At 35.3% G+C, this 23,079-nt stretch overlaps 1 protein-coding gene across 1 annotated transcript in view; it reads right to left on the reverse strand.

The window, feature by feature from the left end:
* The window catches only part of CWF19L2 (CWF19 like cell cycle control factor 2), a 106,117-nt gene that overhangs the window by 44,879 nt on the left and 38,159 nt on the right, over positions 1 to 23,079 (reverse strand). The window contains exon 10 of the mRNA XM_081061758.1: positions 22,824 to 22,916. Coding sequence (XP_080917884.1) covers positions 22,824 to 22,916 — 93 coding nt within the window. The remainder of the gene's footprint in view (positions 1 to 22,823; positions 22,917 to 23,079) is intronic.

The raw sequence follows: 23,079 nt of genomic DNA on the forward strand, positions 1-23,079 counted from the left end.
ATAACAGTAAACTTTATTCTATGATGAAAATAGAATGTTATTGGAAAGATACTAATAAAGAATCACATAAAGAATATTAGATAATTACTTTATTAAAAATCAATTTGAAACAAGACCAAGCAAATTATGCACATTTCAATTTTCTTCTCAAAGTAGAGTCAATTATTAAAAATTAGTTCCACTTAATAGATTTGGTTCCCTTGTTGAAATAAAATTTAAAAACATATCAATTATAGAGCTTACATTCACACACAATACTAAGTGGATAGTAAAGATTATCAATACTTTTCTTCAATTAATTATCATATTTTAAGGGGTATCTCTATTCACTCTCTTATTGGATAATAGAGATGGTCAAAACACTATAATCATGCTTCTAAATTAATCATATTGCTAAAGCTGATCTAAGGAATTTCAAATTACTATCACCTTCCTTGATTTGAAAGCATTGGATTCTGTTTTTTATATTCTCAGCCTAAAAGTCTTCTTTTTCCAATTTTAAATACCCTACTTTCCTGGTTAAGCCTCACCTCCTGACTCATTCATTCATTCATTCATTCATTCATTCATTCATTCATCATGTTTTAAAGTGCCCACCTTATGTAGTAACTAAAGAAATATAGTCTCTCCCTATAAAAAGCTTATAGCCTATTGAAAGAATGATTCTCTACATGATCAGTATAAAGAAAGTCAATTTCACTTTCTCCTCCATTTCAAGCTACCCTTCAATGCTGATGATTCCATCTTTCCAGCATGAAACCTAATTATTACTCATATTGTCAAAAAACTCATTATGTTAAACACAAATTATGTCCTTCTTTGCTGAAGAATCTGAAGAGACCCCATATCATCTAGAAAATCAACACCACTGAAAGTGTGACCCACAGACCAGTGCCAATCTGAGAATTATCAGTCATAAATATTTGTTCCCAACCCATGATGAGTTAAGCACAAAAAAGAGTGTTTAAAAACTTTCATAACAATCTTAAAGAGCAATCTTGCTGTTTCATAACTGCTTCCTTTCATCCTTTTCCTTTCTTCATGCCCTACACTGTATTTTCTATACTTGGGATAGGCCACCTGTCAAGGCAGGGCTCACCCTTCAATCCTCTCACTGTCAGCTCGAACACCGGTAACATTCCAGGCAGGAGGCCCTCACTCATAAATCCCCTCTCCCCAGCCTAGTAAGGGACAGTCCTACAAAGGAGCTGAGACCCCAGGCCAGGAGCTTCTAGCAGCCTGAGTGATTGCGGTGGAGAGCCTACCTATCCCACACCACAGCAGTGTGCTCTTATCCCTCTAGGCATGAGCAGGAAATGTACATTTTGAAAATGTTGCTTTCAGCCTATAGTGTAAAGTTTACAACAGATTATAGATTGTTTTGCCCTTTGACTATGTAGGTCTTTTGTGAGGAAAAGGGAGGCAGACAGAAAGGGAAGAGGAAAGAAATGAAAGAGAAATAAAGATAGAGATAGAGACAGAGATAAAGATATAGATAGACATAGACACATATATATATATACTCGTAGATACACAGATATTTGTACATGTATAGATACAGATATATAGATATAGGCGAGAGTAGAAAAAAGTAGATTTCAAAAGAAGTGTGTTAAAAATATAGAGTATATGCTCCATGGGCAGGCATGGGCTATGCATTGCTCTAATTGGTCAACACTGAGAGGGGTGTGTGTGTGTGTGTGTGTGTCAGTAAGTTCACAGTGAGGGGATAGAACATCATATGCTTTTATAGTTCACTTGCTTCTCTTTACACATCTGTCCTATTAACAGAAGCCTAAGTAATGTCTTTAAAACAGGGGAACCTTAAGCCTTAAGATAGAGACCACCTGCCTTCTGGGCTAAATCTGACAGATGTTGGGATTCAGAAATCGTTTGACTCCCCATGTGGAGATAGAGGAGAAAGCTAGGAATAGGGCTCATTCTGAACAATTCAGGCGATTCCACCTGTATTTGTTGAAACAGAAATAGGCTGGTTTCTCAGGGAAATTAAAGAATGGAGGCCCCCTCCACCCCCATACACACCCATACCTAGTGTGAGTGAGCGGTCACCAAGCTATTTTAATGTGAGTTGTCTTTACTATATTTAACCTAGTCATTTGGGAGTGACATCATGGTCACTGAGTAATCCCTTTGAAAGTTAAGTGGTAGAGACAAGATATTAAAATGGTCCTGGGGCTACCTGGATGAAAGCAGGCACAGGGTGTGAATAAAACCACTTATTAAAAGCAAAAAACAAAAAGTAATCTTATGTTGGTTTAATCTAAATAAAATTTGGATTCATGTTTTATCTTTATTTCATTTTTTCCTATAATTTTTGTTTTACAAAACTATTAGTCCATGATGGATTGAAAAATTAAAGAAAAAAAACACAAAAAACCCACTCTGATCCTACATTACAGTCTGGCAGCACGGTACTAGAAAGCAGAATAAAGGCCAAGCAGCTTAAGATAGTACACAAGGCCTACAACTTCAAATACAAAGCCCTCTTCAAGTTCACTTTTTTTCTAGCTCTTCATACTTTCTTCTAATTTACTGTACATTTTACTTCCTAAATAATTTTAGGCATATATATATATATATATATATATATACACACATACATATATATATATATGTATATATATATATACATTTTTTTGTTAGACCATAATCTTTTAAGTAACTATTTGTCTATTTACAAATTATCTGTCTTTGCTAATTTTCTAGTCCAAAGACCAAGCTATATATGCTTGGTATCTATTGTACCTGGCACAGTATCAAAAAACAGTGGGTTCTCAATAGATGCTTGATAAATGAACTTAAGTTGGTGCCTCAGACAGATAAATTATACTCCCAAAGCTGAACTACTACTTCTTCTTCTCCAGCTTTTCTACTTTCTGTTCTTCAGGCATGCCAATACAAAGGACACTATATTTTCCCACTTTGGGTACCCAAGACAGAAATATTCAGAAGACTTGAAATATTGAGTAACTTCTATATTTGCTACTACATTAATACAGAATACGGAGCTTATCTAAGAATTGATATCAGGGTCAACACACTAAGGCCCACAGGCCAAAGAAAATAAGCAAACCAAAAAAACACAAACCAACAAAAAAACCAAAGCAAATATTAATGCCAATTAAGAACATTTTTTTTTAACATAGAAGACAGGAAATCATAATACAATTTGGCTTAATAGTGTCTATTTACAGACTCAAAAGATAACTTTGCTTAGAAATAGAGAAGTAAAGCCAGAAGACACAGATGAGAACTAAAAGTGGCTGTCTCCAAGATCCAATAAAGGTCTGGAAAGGACTCAAGGCACTGTAATTTTTTTATATACACCTTTTAGCAATATTTGTATGCAACACATTGATTAAAAAGAAAAATTAAAAGCATACATCACTTTGAATCAAAGCTGGTATTAAAAATTCTAAGTGTTTGTTTGAAAGCCTTTTCTAGCATTCTGGAAATAAAGGAAAACCCTTCCCCTGGATCAGATTTTCCCACCAGTTGGTATTCTGCAAGTTTGTCATCATTGAAAGCCATATAGCATCTGCTTCCATTTTTACCTTTTAAAACTTCAAGAAATAAGCAGGTACTATTGTTCTTAGTATTGTCATGGTTTTTGAACAATCTCTACTGCATTTCTAATTACGTCCACAGAAAGCATGTTGTTCACCACACATGTACGCACCCAAGGCTATGAGCAGACTGAGCACTAAGCTACATTACATTCACCGAGATGTGTATCCTGGCTCAAGGCTGTTTTTTAATTTATACAAAGATATTCACAGGACTGCACGTGCTCAAAAGAGGTACCTTTTTCTAATCCCATAAAGGCACCTGATGGAGTCACAGCACCCTTAGTTATGTCTCCTCTTTTCAATACTCCTCTTTTCCTCTCTTCTTAATACTGTTTGTGTCTTCTATTTTCCCCCCTTAATCCGTCTTTCTAGAGGATGACTTACTCTATTAGTTTTGTTTGGTTTTGCCCTGCTTTTTGGATCACTTCCACTTATTTTTGGTTTCCTACTCAGTAATTTCAGCTTGTATCTATCCATCCTATCTCCTATCTGCGCTTTAATATATTTTCTGTTTTTTGGGTTGTTACTGTGTCACGCCACACGCAGCAGCACAGAGCGCTGGTGTGGACGCTTGAGCCAGAGTGCCCACGTTTCAGTCCTGGTCATCATAAAACCTTGCAAGTTATTTAATCACCTCAATTTTCTCATTTGTAAAATAAACAAAATAAGGTGTTTTCTGGATCAAATAAATTAATACATGTAAAGTATTTAGAACAATGCCTAGGTACAAAAGTAATCAATGAATATTAGCTATAATTTTTAGTTACTTTTCATTTCACTAATTCTTTCTTTCTTTAACTGAGTCCTGCCTGGGATTTATTCCATTTCACCTCTAAAATTCCTAGAATATTGTTTCTTCTTCAAATCCATTGATTGTTTCCCTTTTGCTTGGTTTTATTTCATAATATCGTATTCTTCTTACGAATATTATTCTGTTCTCATAAATGAAGCTACCAAACATAATTAATTTCAAAAACATTTTAAGACTGCTTTACCTTTTTAAGTTTACTGCCAATGAGGGTTTATATCCAGTTATTTTTTACTATCTTTCTGAGGGAAAACTAATGTTTTCTGGTATGCTGGTATACAAGCTTATCTTAAAGTGGGAGGTTTTTTCCTTCTTTCCTGTTCTCTTCCCACTCTCATTCTCACCAATTAATTGATAGTTTTGACACTGTCTCCATTTAGCCCATCAGGATTTCCAGTTCTTACAATATCTCACATGATATTGGGGATATTTCACATGGCTGAAAGGCTGTGTCTGCTTTCTCCACACCTCCCATCATAAACAATTTCCTATGAGCTACAGCCTTAAGTATTTGGAGCTTTTTCCAAACTCATTTTACAGGAATTTTCGAACCGGGTCAGGTAGAGAGAGGCTATGTGAGGGGGATCTTTAGATTCCCATTATCTCAGACGAGCTCAATTCTCAGCCGCTCTGCTTATTTTTGAAGTTGGATCCCTGCAAGTTTCAGGTCGTTATGGTTTTATGTTTCTGTTCAGTTTCCCATTTACAGAAAAGTGTTTATTTTTGATCCATTTCTCTTGATCCATTTCTTTTTATTTTTGATCCATCTCTTCCAATTTTATCTTTTTATATTTTGGCTATGATTGCTATGTTTTTGTACAGAGGGGAGGCCTCAAAGCATTAATGTACCTCTAATCATAGAACTCAGAAATGATGCTCAATAATTTTTCAAATTCTCTAGGTTGTAGAGACCACTGTGCAAACGCCGTATCAGTATTGAGATCCAGAAGATCAAAGATAATCCAGATACGAACAGAAAATATATTCCATGACTACATCGTTTATGTTGTTCAACTCATCTATCAATCCTGGAATTCTTGTAGAATTAAAACGAAGGTACATATTTATTTTAGCCTCAGTTTTATTTCTTGTAAAACTGATATAATAATGACCTGCCTAACTTCTCTCTCATAAAGCTACTGGTAGAATAGATACTGAACATGTACAAGACTGAAAAAATTAAATATTAATGTAAAAGATCATTACTAAAAACATATGAGTAATATTTAAGACTAGACTACAGTTAATTTCACAATTTGAAAAGTGGATTATTCGGGGACATGTTTAACCGCCAGGGACATGTTTAACCACTACTGATTTTAATTTTGTTAAGCAGTTACTTTCTAGAGCCAGTATAGTATCTGACTCTAGCATAATATGAAAACCAATTCAATTCTTCAGTCTCCTTTTCTTCTGTCATGATTGTTCCTTTGTAATTCTTACAGATGAAGCTAGCTATGAGACTATAACGTTATATTTCTAACTAGGGTCCTTTCAGCATGTGCCAGGATAAGGAGGGAGGAAAGAAAAAGATTTTTTTTTAAATTTTAAATGTTGAAATTTTAGAATTTTTTCACATTAAAATTGAATTCTTTTAGATGTGAAAATTTTTTTAGCTATTTTGACGGTTATAAAATAGATAAATTTAAGAACAAATATTTTATTTTACACATTAATAATACCAATGAAATCTGAAGTCTCCCTTATATTTTTCCTATTTAAAAACAAAGACAATTTTTCCAGATAGAAATTAATATTGATATAATTATAATTTTATAAAGTTCTAAAACATACTTCATTTAATTTTAACAACTCTCTAACCCAGGTTCATTTTACTAACGAGGACACAAAGGATCATATGTAATAATGAAGCTCCAGACCCACTTTTAGATCTTTGGCTTCAAAAATCCCATGCTAGGGGCTGGCCCAGTGGCTCAGGCGGATGGAGCTCCGTGCTCCTAATGCCAAAGGCTGCCGGTTTGATTCCCATATGGGCCAGTGGGCTCTCAACCACAAGGTTACCTGTTCAATTCCTCAACTCCCACAAGGGATGGTGAGCTGCGCCCACTGCAGCTAAGATTGAACACGGCACTTTGATCTGAGCTGCTGCTGAGCTCCCAGATGGCTCAGTTGGTTGGAGCGCCAGCTCTCAACAAGGTTGTCAGTTTGACTCCCACAAGGGATAGTGGGCTGTGCCCCCTGCAACTAAAGCAACTGGACCTGGAGCTGAGCTGTGCCTTCCACAACTAAGAATGAAAGGACAACAACTTGACTTGGAAAAGGTCCTGGAAGTACACAGTTCCCCAATAAAGTCCTGTTCCCCTACCCCAATAAAAATCTAAAGAAAAAAAAAAAATCCCATCCCTATACTCTTTGCATTACATGCTATTTCTATTACTCCATATCTCTAATAAAAGTGGACAGTAAAAAATGACATTTTAGTAAACACTGTCAATTTTTGAAAGAAACAGTAAGTTGACCATCCTTCTTTTACTGGTGAATTGTTTCATAATTATAGAAAATTTCTTTCACATTCATGAAAATTTGCCCACCTTCTAACTGAGAATGCTTAACTACCTTGTTAAGGACCTAACAACAAAGCTGAATTTTAACTCTTGGTTTAATATATTTCATGAGACTATCTGTCCTTGGGATGAAACTGTGGGCAACCTGATATGTTCATAACTGGCATAAACATAAATTAAAAACACATTTTTTAATTTTTTAATATTCTATTTCATTTCATTCTATTTAATCAATGAACTCAGAACACTCAGAATTACTTTTACATATTATAATCCAATGACATGAATGTGTCTAAAAAGGTGAACAAGATACGGTTCCAGTTGTTAAGAAATTCATAGATAAAATGGCAGAGAGGAAGGAGAAGGAGGAATTAGGGGTTTATAGAAATCTTCATTAGACTACTAAGTAACGTAAAGTTTAAATCAAGTAGCACTGGATCACAGGGATGGAGAATTGGATCCATTATTGGATACAACTGAACTGGATCTTCAGAAACAAAGGTGCATAGGTAAAGGGCTTAGAAGTTTATTAAGAAAAACTTAATAAAAGCACAAAGATCCAGTTTTGCTTAAAGATTTCTAAGCAAAGCCATATGCATGTTTTAGAAAAAAAATTAATTTATATTATATTTTAAAGTTCTCGATAATATTTAAGGATCTTAAGATAAATAACTTAGATAAAGGGGTAGATAAATAAAAGAGTAAAGAAAATGAGACATGACCTGAGGTTCTAACCCCAAATGCGGAGTTTTTTCAACCATACCACAAATGCATTTAGATTAATTCTTTCAACAATTGAAAGGATACTTTGATGAGCAAAGGAATAGTGGCAAAAAGATTACTTAGAATGTTACTGTAATACTCTAAGCAAGAGATGATGAGTCATTGAAATAGGGCAGTGATTGAAGAAATTAAGGATGAGACATGTACTGGGGCGGGGGGAAGGTAAAACCACACTACTTGATGACAACTTGAATGTTCTGCCAGAAGTAATTAAGGACTTCTCCTGAGATTTTAACTCAGAAAAACAGAGGGATGATCATGCAATTAAGAGAAGGGAAAGTACATAAAAGGGAATGGTTTTATGTAATCTGAAGTTATGGTACACCCATAAAAGTCTAGCAGACAACTGAAAATGCTAGTTTAGAGCTCATGATAAAGTGCAAACCTAGTTACAGATGTGAGAGTCACATTCTCACAAGGATGTTAACTAAACCATGAAACCGGGAGATATAGTCAGGATGAGAACAGACATTTGATCTTTGTCTAGCTATCCAACCTCTTCTTCTTATACTCTCATATTTTTTACTCCATAAACATTCAGAACAATATGCCACCTTTAAATTCTACCATCCCACTCTCACCTTTGCACCCTTACCCATGCTGCCCTGCCTGGATCACCCTTTCTCACTGGTTTGCCAGAGGAGGATGGTAAATTTGCTCAGGGAAAAGAAAGTTGTATTTTGTTTGTGTTTGTTTGTTTTAAGGACATAGAGACTTAAGCATATTTATAAGGAATGGGAAAAGGGCCAAAAGAGGAAAAAGAAACTGAAGATTCCATAGAAGAGAAAAGGCAACTGGTGGGAACTGGTTCCAGAGGAGAGAAAAAGAATGGAAATTAAGAGCACTGGTAAAGAAGTTGGCCTCAAGGAAAATGAGAACACTGTTTCCATTGCCAGATGAAAGATGCAGAATGATTCATTTTCAGGGAGAATAGGCAGACATTCAGACACTCCTTGCCATCCAATCCTGGATGGTAGACATTCCCTGAAAATATTCAAATTTACAATCTCTAGTTTCCAAATGATGTAGGAAGCAAAGTGCTAAGAATAAAGCAGGAAATCTGGAGAGACTGGCAAAAGTTTTGAGTAACTGCTAAAGAAATGTAAGATTTTTTTGGCATGGGAGCAGAAAAAAAGATCATTCTGAATTTTTTAAGTATCTTTTCCTTAAATTATAGAAATTATACTATTGGGACACTCAATACATTGACATGATTGCAATTTCATTAAATGATAAATACAGTACAGTATGGAAAAATGTTGATACAACGAGTAGAAAAAAGCTGACTAAAGAAAGATTACAATTACATGAGATTATGCATGTGTGCACATATTTATACTGGACAGAGACTTGAGGAAAAACACCAAAAAACAAAAAGAAAGTGGATTTTTCTTCTTTTTTGCTTTGTTAATTGTGCAAAAATATTTAACATGTCATTAGGAAGGGAGGGAGAGAATCTGTAGGAGAATATTTAAAATATTAATCAGTGGGTTACCCCTAAATGGTAGGATTGGGGGGAGGAGTTAATTTTCTTTTATTTATTTATTTGCATTCTCTACATTCTATAAAGAATAAATATTTTACTTATAATTAAAAGTCACCTAAGAATGAGAAATAAAAAAATACATACTTCAATTTATTTTTTTAAGCCCATATACAAAATCACTTTAATGGAAAATTTTCTATTTAATTATGTGAGTACTTCTAAACAACTTAAATTTTTGTGTTTAGAGCTTGCATAATCACATAAATTAATTTCAACATCTAGGCAAGACTGTCTTTTTATATTTCAAACATCAGCTTATCAATCTAAGTCAAAACAAATATTCTAAATTATTCTTATGTACTTCAAATAATTTTAAATTGCACACATATATCAAACCTTATTTCTTGTCACCAAATTAAAACTTAATTGAAACTCAGCTCACCCTGCACTTAATTTATTTTAAAAAATGAGGATAAATGACCTTATAGAGTTTTAGTGATAAAGAAATTTCTATATATGAAGCACTTAAAACAAGTCTTGGCACATAGTAGGCTGTCAAAAAAATCATCTATTACTATAATAATAGCAGGAGTAGAAGTACTACACATGTCAATTAATTTCATTATTTTAAAAAATAAAATTATATCTTGAAATTCAGTGAAACTTAGAAATAAATAAGATTAAAAGAATTTAAAGCAAATTAGTTTTCTCAAGGTAATAATTCTTTATTAAACAAACCCTATAATGCTCATATGGTACAGATTTCTAAACCATTCCATATATTATAAGCTAATTTTTTTACTTAATTCAAAGAATCATACATGGATGATTTATTTGGTTTTTCAGGGTAGACAGGAACATAACAAATACTATAAAATTTTTTCTGATACACTGTGATATAATTTCAAGTGTTTTTCTTTGTTTTGTTTTTTCGGTTTTTTTGATGGTGTTCAGTTTCACTCAACTAATTTTATCTTCTCTTCCTCGTAAATCTTTAGTAGACAGTAGCAACTATCTACTACAATTATTCTAATCAGAACCTGTCTGATACTTGTATATTTATTACGCATTATAAAATGAAAACTATATTTCTAGCTTTCCTAAAAACACATTAAATTTGACTTCTTATAACTATCTTCAACAGTTTGTTATGCATTCTACAATATGGTTGAAGTAAATTTGAATACATAAGGACAATATTTACTTTGAGGTTGATTTGTTTCACTTAAAATGTTATCCCCGAAAATCGCAAAAATACAGTATAAATATGTGACATCATCCCTTGCCTTCCCCCCAAAAAAATCTGGAAAGAGAACATATGAAAATCAAACCCTTCCAGAGAATATAACAGTTTCAAATGCCACTCAATACTATAAGGATTCACTATCTCCCATATAGAGTAACATTTCATTTTTCCCTTAAATTGAATTATACATCATTAAAAAAAATGAAATGCTGATGATAATGAAAAAAAACAAAACAAACCAAAAAGTAACAAGCACTTGGGGGAACAGAGGCAACCTGGTGGAGGAGAGAGGCTGCTGCTGGGTCATGTTCCCTTCTCCAAGGAAACCAACTATTTAATGGCTTCAATATCTTTTGGAAAGTCCTGGTTCAAAATTTGAGACTGTCCACAAATAATTCTTCACCTCAAAATCCAATCTAATAAATATACAATCACAGCTATCCAAAACAATTACAACTGTCTCTAAAGTATTATACTTGAGAGAATACTCTACACAAAACAAAATAAAAAACTGCTTCAGGACGCATTAACAATAAAATGTGGCCTACAGTCATAGGAGTGGGTGTTTCCTACTCAATGACTGATGCCTAAGCGTCATCACTCACATCTAGGCTAATACTTCACAGCCACGTTAAAGGTTATTTCTGTGGCATAGAAATGAATTTTACAGATAGCAGTCATAAAGAGAATAGCTTTTCCTTTGGCAAAGTTACAAAAATGGTAATAAGATCCAAAAACAATGGCTATAGCCTCAAAACCTTCTCTGGGTACCCCAACTGTACTGGGTCCTTTTTACAACCCCTATATTTCTAAACTGTTCCTTTGAAGTACCATCAAAACTGTAATGTTTGTATAATTAATCTTATTTATATGTTCTATTTTCAGAGTGAACTGTTTCCAAAGGAAAATAGGATGCCTGAGTTAAGATCTAAAGGATGAATAGGTAGTAACTAAGAAAAGAGAGGGGGAAATAATAACATTCTAAACACAGGAAAGACTTTGTGCAAAAGTACTGAGGCAGGAAGAAAAGCCGCTACTTCAGAAGTCCAGAGGATAATGACGAACAGATGATGGTCATCTAAGTGTAGCACGTAAGAAAAGTCAACAGCAGATTTAATAACTATTTAGCAGGTAAAACTGACACTATTTCATGATGAATTTGATGTGACATGTGACAAAGTACACAGATATAAGATTCTATATGTTACTATAAAATGTGTTTGCTTTAATTTAGCTTAAAATGTTTGCTCTTTAGTAATAGTCTATTTAAAGAAATAAGCTCTCTAGTAATGTATAAGATATTATTATTATCTCTAATTGGAGAGCACAGAAATGAGTGATAATCTCAGGAGGGTAAAAAAAAAAAGGTTGAACTGTATAAACAGTGGGTACATCCACTGACCTATTTTGCTTGGTTGGGGAAGAACCTCGCTATATGACTAAAAGGAGATAACCTTTCTGTTCAACTACTCTATGTCAGGAAATGCTATGCTACGACTAAAGTGTTCCTATGGTAATGTGATGTGTGGTAAACAGTGGCATAAATGCCAAGATACAATGTTTATTTTAGCTTGAAAATATTTGATTTGGAAAATTGAGAATGCAAATGACTTCGACAAAGAAGGAACTAAAAACTATTGTTTAAATAAAGGTCACTGCCAGGGATGTCATCAAAATGGCAGCGTGAGGTGAGCCTCTGTAAATCTCCCATGGAATTTACAACTAATCCAACAACTGTAACTCCACAAAGGACTCCCAGCACAGCAGACAGGCAAGACGAAGAGGCCCACTACTGAATTCACGACAAGGTGGTCAAATTGCGGGAGCCGCTGAGGGAGGGAGAAGTGCGGAGACAGAGCCGTGCAGGCACAGGACGCAGACCGAGCTCAGGGCTCCGAGCTCGCTGCATCCCTGAACTATCACAGCTCCGGGACAGGGAAAAACTCAAACTGCTAGGGCTCCGCTTAAGGCCCACAGGTCTGAGGGGGCAGCGCTCACGGCAGAGACCTCAGACCAAAGACTGAGGGAAGAAGGCTGAAAACGGTGGTTTAAGCCCTTACTGCCGAGCAGAGAACAGAAGCCTTAGGCACTGAGACTGGCAAATCCTCCCTACCCTCCCAGAGCTCGCCCCGCCCCCACCTGCCTGGTGCTAGAAGCGGAACAGTAGCAGTGTCAGATCAAAAGAACAGAATATTTGCTATTCTGAGAACTGTGGACCGCAGACACAGATTCACAGCCCAACTAGTTCCGGAATAGGGGAGAGAGCTGTGGAAGCAGGACCAGCTGTGGTGGTGGTCGCCGCCACTGCTCTGGGCCACCTCTCACAACTCACCCTGCCCCTGGCCCCACCTATCTGGGCGGATCCCTGCAGGAGTAAACAGAACTGCTGAAACATATGGGATCTGAATCAGGTGCAGGAAGAGCTTTGGAACTTCAAAAGCTCACCGCATACCCACACGGACACTGCACCCTGTGACCCAGGTGAATTATTAACAGAGGAGAAGCCCGTCTCCCAGGGAATCCCCCCATTGTGTGAGAAGCTGGAATAGTGCAGAGAAAATATAGCACTACCGTCTGAGAGAGGGAAAAAAAGGCTACAGTCAGAGAGAAAATAAAACATTCTACCAACAAGTACTGGGAAACAAAAGAAAGCCCTCTTATTATCAACCAGTTGCAAAAGCCACTCCTGTAGATGTCTAAGAAGACAAATAATAAATCAGTAATTGCCATAAATAACCAAGAAAACAAGACAGCTCAGAAAGAAAGTGAAAAGTCTCCAGAAAAAGAACTTATAGATATGGAAATATGTTACTTAAATGACAGAGAATTCAAGATTGCAGTTCTGAAAAAACTCAACGAGATGCGAGAAAACAGAAAGAAAGTTTAATGAACTCAGAAACACAATCAAAAGACAAAATGAGTATTTTACGAAAGAATATGAAATTTTAAGAAAGAACCAAATAGAATTTCTGGAGATTAAGAACTCAATAGAAAAAATTAAGAATGAAATAACCAGCTTAGGTAGTAGAGTTGACCAGATGGAGGAAAGAACCAGTGACATCGAAGATAGAAACCTGAAAATTAAACAGATGGAAGAAGAAAGAGACTTGAGACTTAAAAGAAATGAAAGAACTCTACAAGAGCTTTCTGACTCTATCAGAAAGAGCAATATAAGAATAATGGGCATACCAGAAGGAGAAGAAAGAGAGAAGAGAACAGAGAATATATTTAAACAAATCGTCGATGAGAACTTCCCAAACTTGTGGACAGAACTGGATCCTCGAATCCAAGAAGCAAATAGAACACCTAGTTACCTCAATACCAACAGGCCTTCACCAAGGCACATTGTATTGAAGCTGTCAAAAAACAACAAAGAAAGAATCCCAAGGCAGCAAGGGAAAAGAAGACGATAACCTACAAAGGAAAGCCCATTAGATTGTCATCAGATTTTTCAGCAGAAACTCGACAAGCCAGGAGAAAGCGGAAACAAATATTCAAACTATTGAAAGAGAGAAATTATGAGCCAAGAATAATATATCCAGCAAAGATATCCTTAAATATAAAGGAGGAATTAAGACCTTTCCAGACATACAGAAGCTGAGGGAATTTTCTAATATACGACCTGCACTACAAGAAATACTAAAGGAGGCTATTCAACCACCATCAACAGGGACAATTTGTGGCAACCAAAACATAAAAAAGGGGAGAGTAAACGCCTGAACTGGAATATGGGAATGGAGAAAGTAAGCGTACTGAAGAAAATGGAATACTCTAAATGTCAAACTTTCTTTTACATAAACTTAAGGGTAACCACTCAAAAAAAGTATCCAGAACTGAAATATATACTGTAATAAAAGAAGAAACACAGGGAAACATCATAGAATACCACCACACAGTAATAACAGACAACAACAAAAAGGCAAAGAAACAATGGAGACACAGCCTTACCAGAAAACTAAAGATACAATGACAGGAAATCCTCACGTATCAATAATCACCCTAAATGTAAATGGACTGAACTCACCAATAAAAAGGCACAGAGTAGCAGATTGGATCAAAAAAACTAAACCCAACCATAGGCTGCCTGCAAGAGACACATCTCAGCTACAAGGACAAGCATAGACTCAAAGTGAAAGGGTGGAAATTGACACTCCAAGCAAATGGTACCCAGAGAAAATCAGGTGTAGCCATAATGATAGCAGATGAAACAGACTTCAGGGTGAAAAGATAACAAGAGACAAAGATGGACATTTCATAATGGTAAAGGGGACTTATACAACAAGAAGACATAACAGTCATCAATATTTATGCCCCCAATCAGGGAGCACCGAAATATACCAAGCAACTACTAACAGAACTAAAGGGAGAAATTGACCAAAACACAATTATACTAGGGGACTTAAATACATCATTGACAGCTATGGATAGATCATCCAAACAGGAGATAAATAACGAAATAGCAGCCCTAAATGACACATTAGATGAAATGGACATAATTGACATATATAGAGCACTTCATCCTAAAACATCAGACTATACATTCTTCTCTAGTGTACATGGAACATTCTCAAAGATAGACCATATATTGGGACACAAAATCAGCCTCAGCAAATTTAAGAAGATTGAAATCATACCAAGCATAGTTTCTGATCACAAGGCTTTGAAATTGGATATCAATTGCAAAAAGAAAGCAAGAAAAAACACAAATACATGGAGATTAAACAACATACTTTTAAAGAACGACTCGGTCATAGAAGAAATTAGAGGAGAGATCAAAGGATACATAGAAATAAATGACAATGAAAATACATCCTACCAAAATTTTTGGGATGCAGCGAAAGCAGTTTTAAGAGGGAAATTTATATTATTACACGCCTATCTCAAGAAACAAGAAAAATCCCAAATAAATAACCTCATGTTACACCTTAAAGAACTAGAAAAAGAAGAGCAAGTGAAACCCAAGGTCAATAGAAGAAAGGAAATAACAAAAATCAGAGCAGAACTAAATGAAATAGAGAACAAAAAGACAATAGAAAAAATTAATGTGACAAAGAGCTGGTTCTTTGAAAAATTGACAAACCCCTGTCTAGACTCACTAAGATAAAAAGAGAGAAGACACTAATGCACAAAATAGCAATGAAAAAGGGGAAGTTATGACGGACACCCACAGAAATATAAAGGATCATCCAAGAATACTATGGACTACATGCCACCAAATTCAATAATCTAGAAAAAATGGACAAGTTTTTAGAAACATATAGCGTTCCAAGGCTGAACCATGAAGAACTGGAAAATCTAAACAGACCGATCAGCAGTAACGAAATTGAATCAGTCATCCAAAACCTTCCCAACAGCAATAGTCTGGGACCAGATGGCTTCACTAGTGAATTCTATCAAACCTTCAAACAGGATCTATTACCAATCCTGCTCAAACTCTTCCAAAAAATTGAAGAAGAGACAGTACTCTTAACTCATTTTATGAGGCCAACGCTACCCTGATACCAAAACCTGGTAAGGACAACACAAAAAAAGAAAACTACAGACCAATATCTCTGATGAATACAGATACAAAAATCCTAAACAAAATTCTAGCAAAAAGAATACAACAATCAATTACAAACATTATTCAGCACGACCAAGTGGGGTTCATCCGTGGGGCACAAGGATGGTTCAACATCCGCAAATCCATCATGTGATACATCACATAAACAAAATAAAGGACAAAAATCACATGATTATATCAATTGATGCAGAAAAAGCATTTGACAAGATACAATATCCATTTACAATTGAAACACTTAATAAAATAGGTATAGAAGGAAAATACCTTAACATAATAAAGGCCATATTATGACAAGCCCTCAGCTAATCTCCTAATTAATGGTGAAAAACTGAAGCCCTTTGCTCTACGTTCAAGAATACGACAGGGCTGTCCCCTATCACCTCTGCTTTTCAACATAGTGTTGGAAGTCCTTGCCAGAGCAATCAGGCAAGAGAAAGAAATAAAAGGCATCCAAATTGGCAATGAAGAAGTTAAATTATCACTCTGTGCAGATGACATGATGCTATACATAGAAAACCATAAGTTTTTCTTAGGGTTAAGAGAAGCTAGTTCTTAACTGAAAAGCTATTAAAAATAATCAATGAATAGAGTAAAGTTGCTGGCTACAAAATCAACATACAAAAGTCCATTGCATTCCTATATACTAACAATGAAATCGCAAAAAAAGAAATACAAAAAACAATTCCCTTTGCAATTGCAGCAAAAAGAATAAAATACCTTGGAATAAACTTAACCAAGGATGTGAAGGACCTATATGCTGAAAACTATAAGACATTTATGAAAGAAATTGAAGAAGACACAAAGAAATAGAAAGATATTCCATGCTCATGGATTGGAAGAATCAACATAGTTAAAATGGCCATTTTACCCAAAGCAATATACATATTTAATGCAATCCCCATCAAAATCCCAATGGCATTTTTTAAAGAAATAGAACAAAGAATCATCAGATTTGTTTGGAACCACAAAAGACCCTTAATAGCCAAAGCAATCTTAAGGAAAAAGAACAATACTGGAGGTATCGCACTCCCTGACTTTAGCTTGTACTACAGGGCTACAATAATCAAAACAGCATGGTATTGGCAGAAAACCAGACACATAGACCAATGGAATAGAATTGAGAACCCAGAAATAAAACCATGTTAATATGGACAGATAATTTTTGACAAAGAAGCTAAAAACATACATGGAGCAAAGACAGCCTCTTCAATAAATGGTGCTGGGAGAATTGGATAGCCACGTGCAAAAGAATGAAACTGGACTGTTATCTGTCACCATGTACCAAAATTAATTCAAAATGGATCAAAGATTTAAGCATAAGACCTGACACAATAAACTGCATAGAAGAAAACATAGGTACTAAACTTATGGACCTGGGGTTCAAAGAGCATTTTATGAATTTGACTCCAAAGGCAATGGAGTTAAAAGCTAAAATAAAAAATGGGACTATATGAAACCTAAAAGCTTCTGCACAGCAAAAGAAACCATCAACAAAATAAAGAGGCAACCAACTGAATGGGAGAAGATTTTTGCAAACAGTACTCCAATGAGGGGCTAATATCCAAAACATACAAGGAACTCATGAAAGTCAACAACAGAAAAACAAACAACCCAATTGAAAAATGGGCAGAGGACCTGAAGAGACATTTCTCCAAAGAGGACATACAAATGGCAAATAGACATGAAAAAATGCTCAATATCACTAATCATCAGAGAAATGCAAATAAAAACCACAATGAGATATCACCTCATCCCAGTCAGAATGGCTATCATCAACAAGACAAATAGTAACAAATGTTGGAGAGGCTGTGGAGAAAAAGGAACCCTCATACACTGTTGGTGGGAATGCAGACTGGTGCAGCCGTTATGGAAGGCAGTGTGGAGGTTTCTCAAGAAATTACGAATAGAATTACCATATGACCCAGCAATCGCTCTCCTGGGTATCTACCGAAAAAATCTGAAAACATTTATCCAGAAAGACACGTGTGCTCCAATGTTCATTGCAGCTTTGTTTACGGTGGCCAAGACATGGAAACAACCAAAATGTTCTTCGATAGATGAATGGATAAAGAAGTTGTGGTATATATACACAATGGAATACTATTCGGCGGTAAGAAAAGATGACATAGGAACATTTGACAACATGGATGGATCTTGAGAGTGTAAAATGCTAAGCGAAATAAGTCAGACAGAAAAAGCAGAGAACCATTTGATTTCACTGATATGTGGTATGTAAACTAAAAACAACAAAAGAACAAGACAAACAAATGAGAAACAAAATGTCATAGACACAGACAACAGCTTAGTGGTTACCAGAGGGTAAGTGGGGTGGAGGGTAGGAGATGAGGGTAAGGAGGATCAAATATATGGTGATGGAAGGAGAACTGACTGGGTGGTGAACACACAATGGGATTTATAGATGATGTAATGCAAAACTGTACACCTGAAATCTATGTAATTTCACTAACAATTGTCACCCCAATAAATTAAAAAAAAAAAAGTGACCCTAGGCTTAACAATTTGGGGTCATACAGATGTTCCTAGGATTTTAAATTTGAACTTTACAAAGTTTAATGAATCCTTTGACTAATACTAATGCTTTTTTGGGAAGAAACTATTTGGAACAATAAAATATTTTGCAAAATTTCCCCTAAAATAAATAAATAAATAAATAAATAAATAAATAAATAAATAAATAAATAAAGGTCACTGCTTAAAAATGAAAAGCAAATCATCAATACCATCGTTTTTTTAACCTTATAATTAAATTTTTCTGCTTTACTATGCTTATGGGGATTAGCTGCAGAGGCTGGGACGCCAAAACAGAAAAACAGGCTAAGTGTACATATATATTCTGAGAATCCCAGCAACGGTAACACAGTGAACTTAAAAAGTATCTAAGAGTCAGATTAAATAAACAGTATTACAGCAATAACAAAGTATGGTTAAACGACTGGAAACACTTCACCAGTCAAGTGCCCGACTTTATGTACAAAATGTCCCAGATGAGTTTATCTATTTAATTAATTAATTATTAGTTAATGTTTCTCTGTGGCCCGTTAAGACCTTCAGTTAACTCCCCAATTTCTTTCAAGAGAAGGTCTACGAAACCCTCTCCACACAGCTTCCCATGGATTATAATAATGTATTTCTCTTCTTATCCAGCAGTGTGAACTAAACTTTAAAGCCACTCACCATTACGCAGTGATTATTTCATTATTTACTGCAATGAGTAAGCTGAATTTCCTTCACTACTAGAAATAAAGTGTAGAGTGAATTCCCTTAGATTAAAAGTATCCATTATGTCATTCCATGGAAGGATTATTAAACAGTAGGCGCTACAGAAAGGCAGATTAGCATCTAATATAGTAAAAAACTAGGATTGGATTTGTCCCGATATAGAACTGGCGATCTTCCAGAACTCAATGGATCTCATTACTCAGTGTCTAAGCACAAGTTAGATGGAGATACTATGTAATTGGGTTATTGTTTAAATAAGGAAGCTACACTCGTAGGAAGGCCAGACTAGAGGATTTAGAAGTTTATGGATCATTTCTAAGATTTACAATGGAAAACTATAGGGAAGAAAATAAATTGAAGATACTCATACAACAAATACTTCAAGTATTTCTTGGTTATCTACAATGTGCCAAGCATTGCCCTAAGTACTAGATACGAAGTAATATTTCACATATCACTAGATGTGAAAGAAATAGCACTTGTCCTAAATAGTAAGTAGCTCATGCTCTAAAGGGGAGGAAAAATAAGCAAAGCAATAATTCCAAGTGCCGATGGTTTTTCACTAAAGCCAAAATGATAGTCATAGATTGCTGAATCAAAAGATTTACCTTGTTCATATAACCTAACATTTCTAACAAATAAGCTAAGACATGAAAGGATCCCTCCCTGTTCAACTGTTTTATGAATGGGAATTTCTTTTCTCTGAAACGGCAAAATTTCTATTAGAAGTTATTTCAGGATTTTCCTCTAAAAAGTCAGCACATTTCTGTGTTCCAGTAAACAGCTTTGAATTTTACTCTCACGTCTTAACACAAGAACTTCGAAAGGTAGGTAAGTCATCAGGCCCTAGCCCTGAGGTAATAAATGACTTTAATGGCAGTAGAAAATTATTTCAGAATTGTTGGCAGAGGTTTGTTTTAAGTATATGCACAGTTAAAGCTTGAACTAAATGTGCAAATATTCCATCTCTGCAGAGAAGATAAAAAACTGTCTTTTTGGTCAAAGAACCCTTAGAATAAAAACCTTTCTTTGAGAGCTTTAAAGAGCCATATAGTTTCCAAAAGAGGCTCACAAATAGAAATTCTACTTTGTATACTACTTTGAGTACAACTTTAAATTCTACTCCACTGAGTTATGAGGGCCAATTCTGAAAAGCTAGGAGGAGCTAAAATAAAGCCATCAGTAACAGTATAGAGCTATATGCTCAAGGGATGAGATACAATCTGTCCATTACTGTATGATATCCTTAAAAGAGAAGAACAAATGCTACTTAACAGAAGATCTGCTTCAGTTTTTTCAGTTGAACTGCTTTCAATTTCAAGAATCCCCGGAAGCCCAGCCGCAGCTTTAGAATCCTTACATATAAAGTGACAAGTGCCAGGAAAGAGACAGGTATAGATTAGAGGGTGATGACAAGAATACAAATACATGTAATTTGAAAAGATAAATTCCACAGAGAATACTTTAAAGGTCTTTGAAGTTTCAAAAGAGGAAAAGGGTTACAACAGTTTGAAAGGATTAGAAAAAAGGCTTCGTGAAGGAGGTAGAGACAAACTGAAAAGTAGACAAGCCTCAAGAGGGTACTATCTGACATAGAAAATTAATAGCACAGATAAAGGTCAAAGAGACTTGTAGATAATGTGTAAGAGTCTTGAAGGTAAGGCTGGAAAATGGGGCTATACTGTAGGAGGCTATACTGCAGGAAGATCTAGTATTTAATATAGTTAGCACTAAGAAACCACATGAAAGTTTCAGAGTACAAAAGTGTTATGACCATAGGACACCAGAAAAAATAAATTTTGCAAAAGTGTATGACTGTACGGTACATCTAGTTTTAGCTATTCTCTTTTAGTCCCTACCTTTTAATCCTACTTGTAGTTTCTCACTCTCAGTTTATTAATCTGTACAAGAAATCCTACATTATCCACTTTTTAAAAACATTAGCTAGCAAAACTTAGTAAAAACAGACAATTTCATAAGCATACTCTCTACAATATTATTTATGTCATTAATAATGTTAGCGTGAAGAAAATTCTATAGAACTTGACTTCATACATTCTCACCTCTCATCCTGACATTAAATTATATAAATCAATCTTTGAGAACAGTCCTTTACAATTAGTTGTAAACCTCATTATAAACCTCCCAACACTGTAATGCACCCAGTTCAACTTTTCCTATCTGCATTTACGCTCATGGTGACTTCATGCAGTACTGTAGCTTTAAATACCATCTATATGTTAATAACTACCCAATTTCAGTTTCTAGCCCAGGCTTATCCCAACTCCCAACTATATGTATCCACCTGCTTACTTGACATCTCTACTTGTTCCAAATCTAAAAGATATTCCACATCCAAATTCAATATATCAAAAAACAGAACTTGTAATTGTTGCCTCCCAAACCGACTCCTCTTCTTTCTTCTACATCTCAAATAATGGCCACTCAATTCTTCTAGTTGCGCAGGCTAATTACTGTAGAGTCCACTTTACCTCCTCTGTCTCATAGTACCCTCCCATCTGAGCCATCATAAAAATCCTGTCAGCTCTCCTTTCAAAACATATACAGAAAACACTTATGCATATGCAAACTCTAACATTTCTCACAAGCTTCTCAGATCCTATCTTGGTCAAAGCCACTGTCATTTCGTGTGTGTATTATTGAAAAAGCTCAACTAGACTCTAGCTTCTGTACTTATTCTCCTTTGATAGATTCTTAACAAAGAAGTCAGGTTGATCCTGCCAAAATATATTTTTCCATTCAAAACCCTTTACAACTTTCATCTCACCCAGAATAAAAGCCTACTTCCTTTCTATGACTTTCAAGTTTAATATGAACTGGCCTCCCATGGTCTCTCTAACCTGGATCTGCTACTTCCCTCTCATTCATTCCACGCCAGCCACACTGGTCTCCTTGCTGTTCTTCCTGCACATCAGACATGTTCCCATCTTTGGACCTTTAAAAATTCTGCTTCTTATGCCTGAAGTGCTCTTCCCTCGTATACACAGAGATTCACTGCTTCACTTAAGTCTCTGCATCGATGTCACTTAGCCTGTGTACCCTAAGCCACCAGCACCCCTGGCACTCTAGATCCCCAGTACCCTGCCACAGGATGTATAACTTTCTAATATACTGTGTAATTTATGGTTTTTATTGTCTCTCTCTCTCCCTACCCAAGTGAAACTCCATGCAGGCAATTGTTTTTATTCATTTTGTTCACTAATAGATGCCTGAATACATCATGGAACAAAATAATTTGTTTTATATAAAATGGACACCAAACTCAAGTCACTCATTCTGTAAGGGGAGAATTTAAAACACAATGTGACTTGTACAAGGTCAAACTGTCAGCAAATGGCAAGGTCCAGAAAAAAAAATCAGGTGCCCTTGGCCTAGGCTTTTTTCTCCATCAGGACACACTAGCAGAACATAAGAGAATACATATGAAAATAACTTTTAAAAGCAAGCAAACAAACACACTGACACAGTTATAGACACGTTTTACATTAAAATACTACCACTGCCACAAAGTAGTATTACACAAGGTAATTATATACCTACAAACAAACATTTACTACTTACCTCAACCCCAGATTTTTTTGATGATATCTGTGTTATAGCTCCTTTGACTTTATTTGCTTTTTGAAGTTGGGCTTTAAGTTGTCCAGCTAACTCCTTCAAACAGAAAAATAATAGGTATAATATATATAGCTTAATTACTCACTGTAGAATATTTCAAATTTACACAAATTTGAAAGAAAATAGCAAATTTGAAAGAAAGGAAAATAGCACAGCGAACACCCATGTAGCCATCACCTAAATTTCACAGCCTAGTATA

The sequence above is a fragment of the Rhinolophus hipposideros genome, assembly GCF_964194185.1.
Source record: "Rhinolophus hipposideros genome assembly, chromosome: 10".
Classification (NCBI taxonomy): domain Eukaryota; kingdom Metazoa; phylum Chordata; class Mammalia; order Chiroptera; family Rhinolophidae; genus Rhinolophus; species Rhinolophus hipposideros.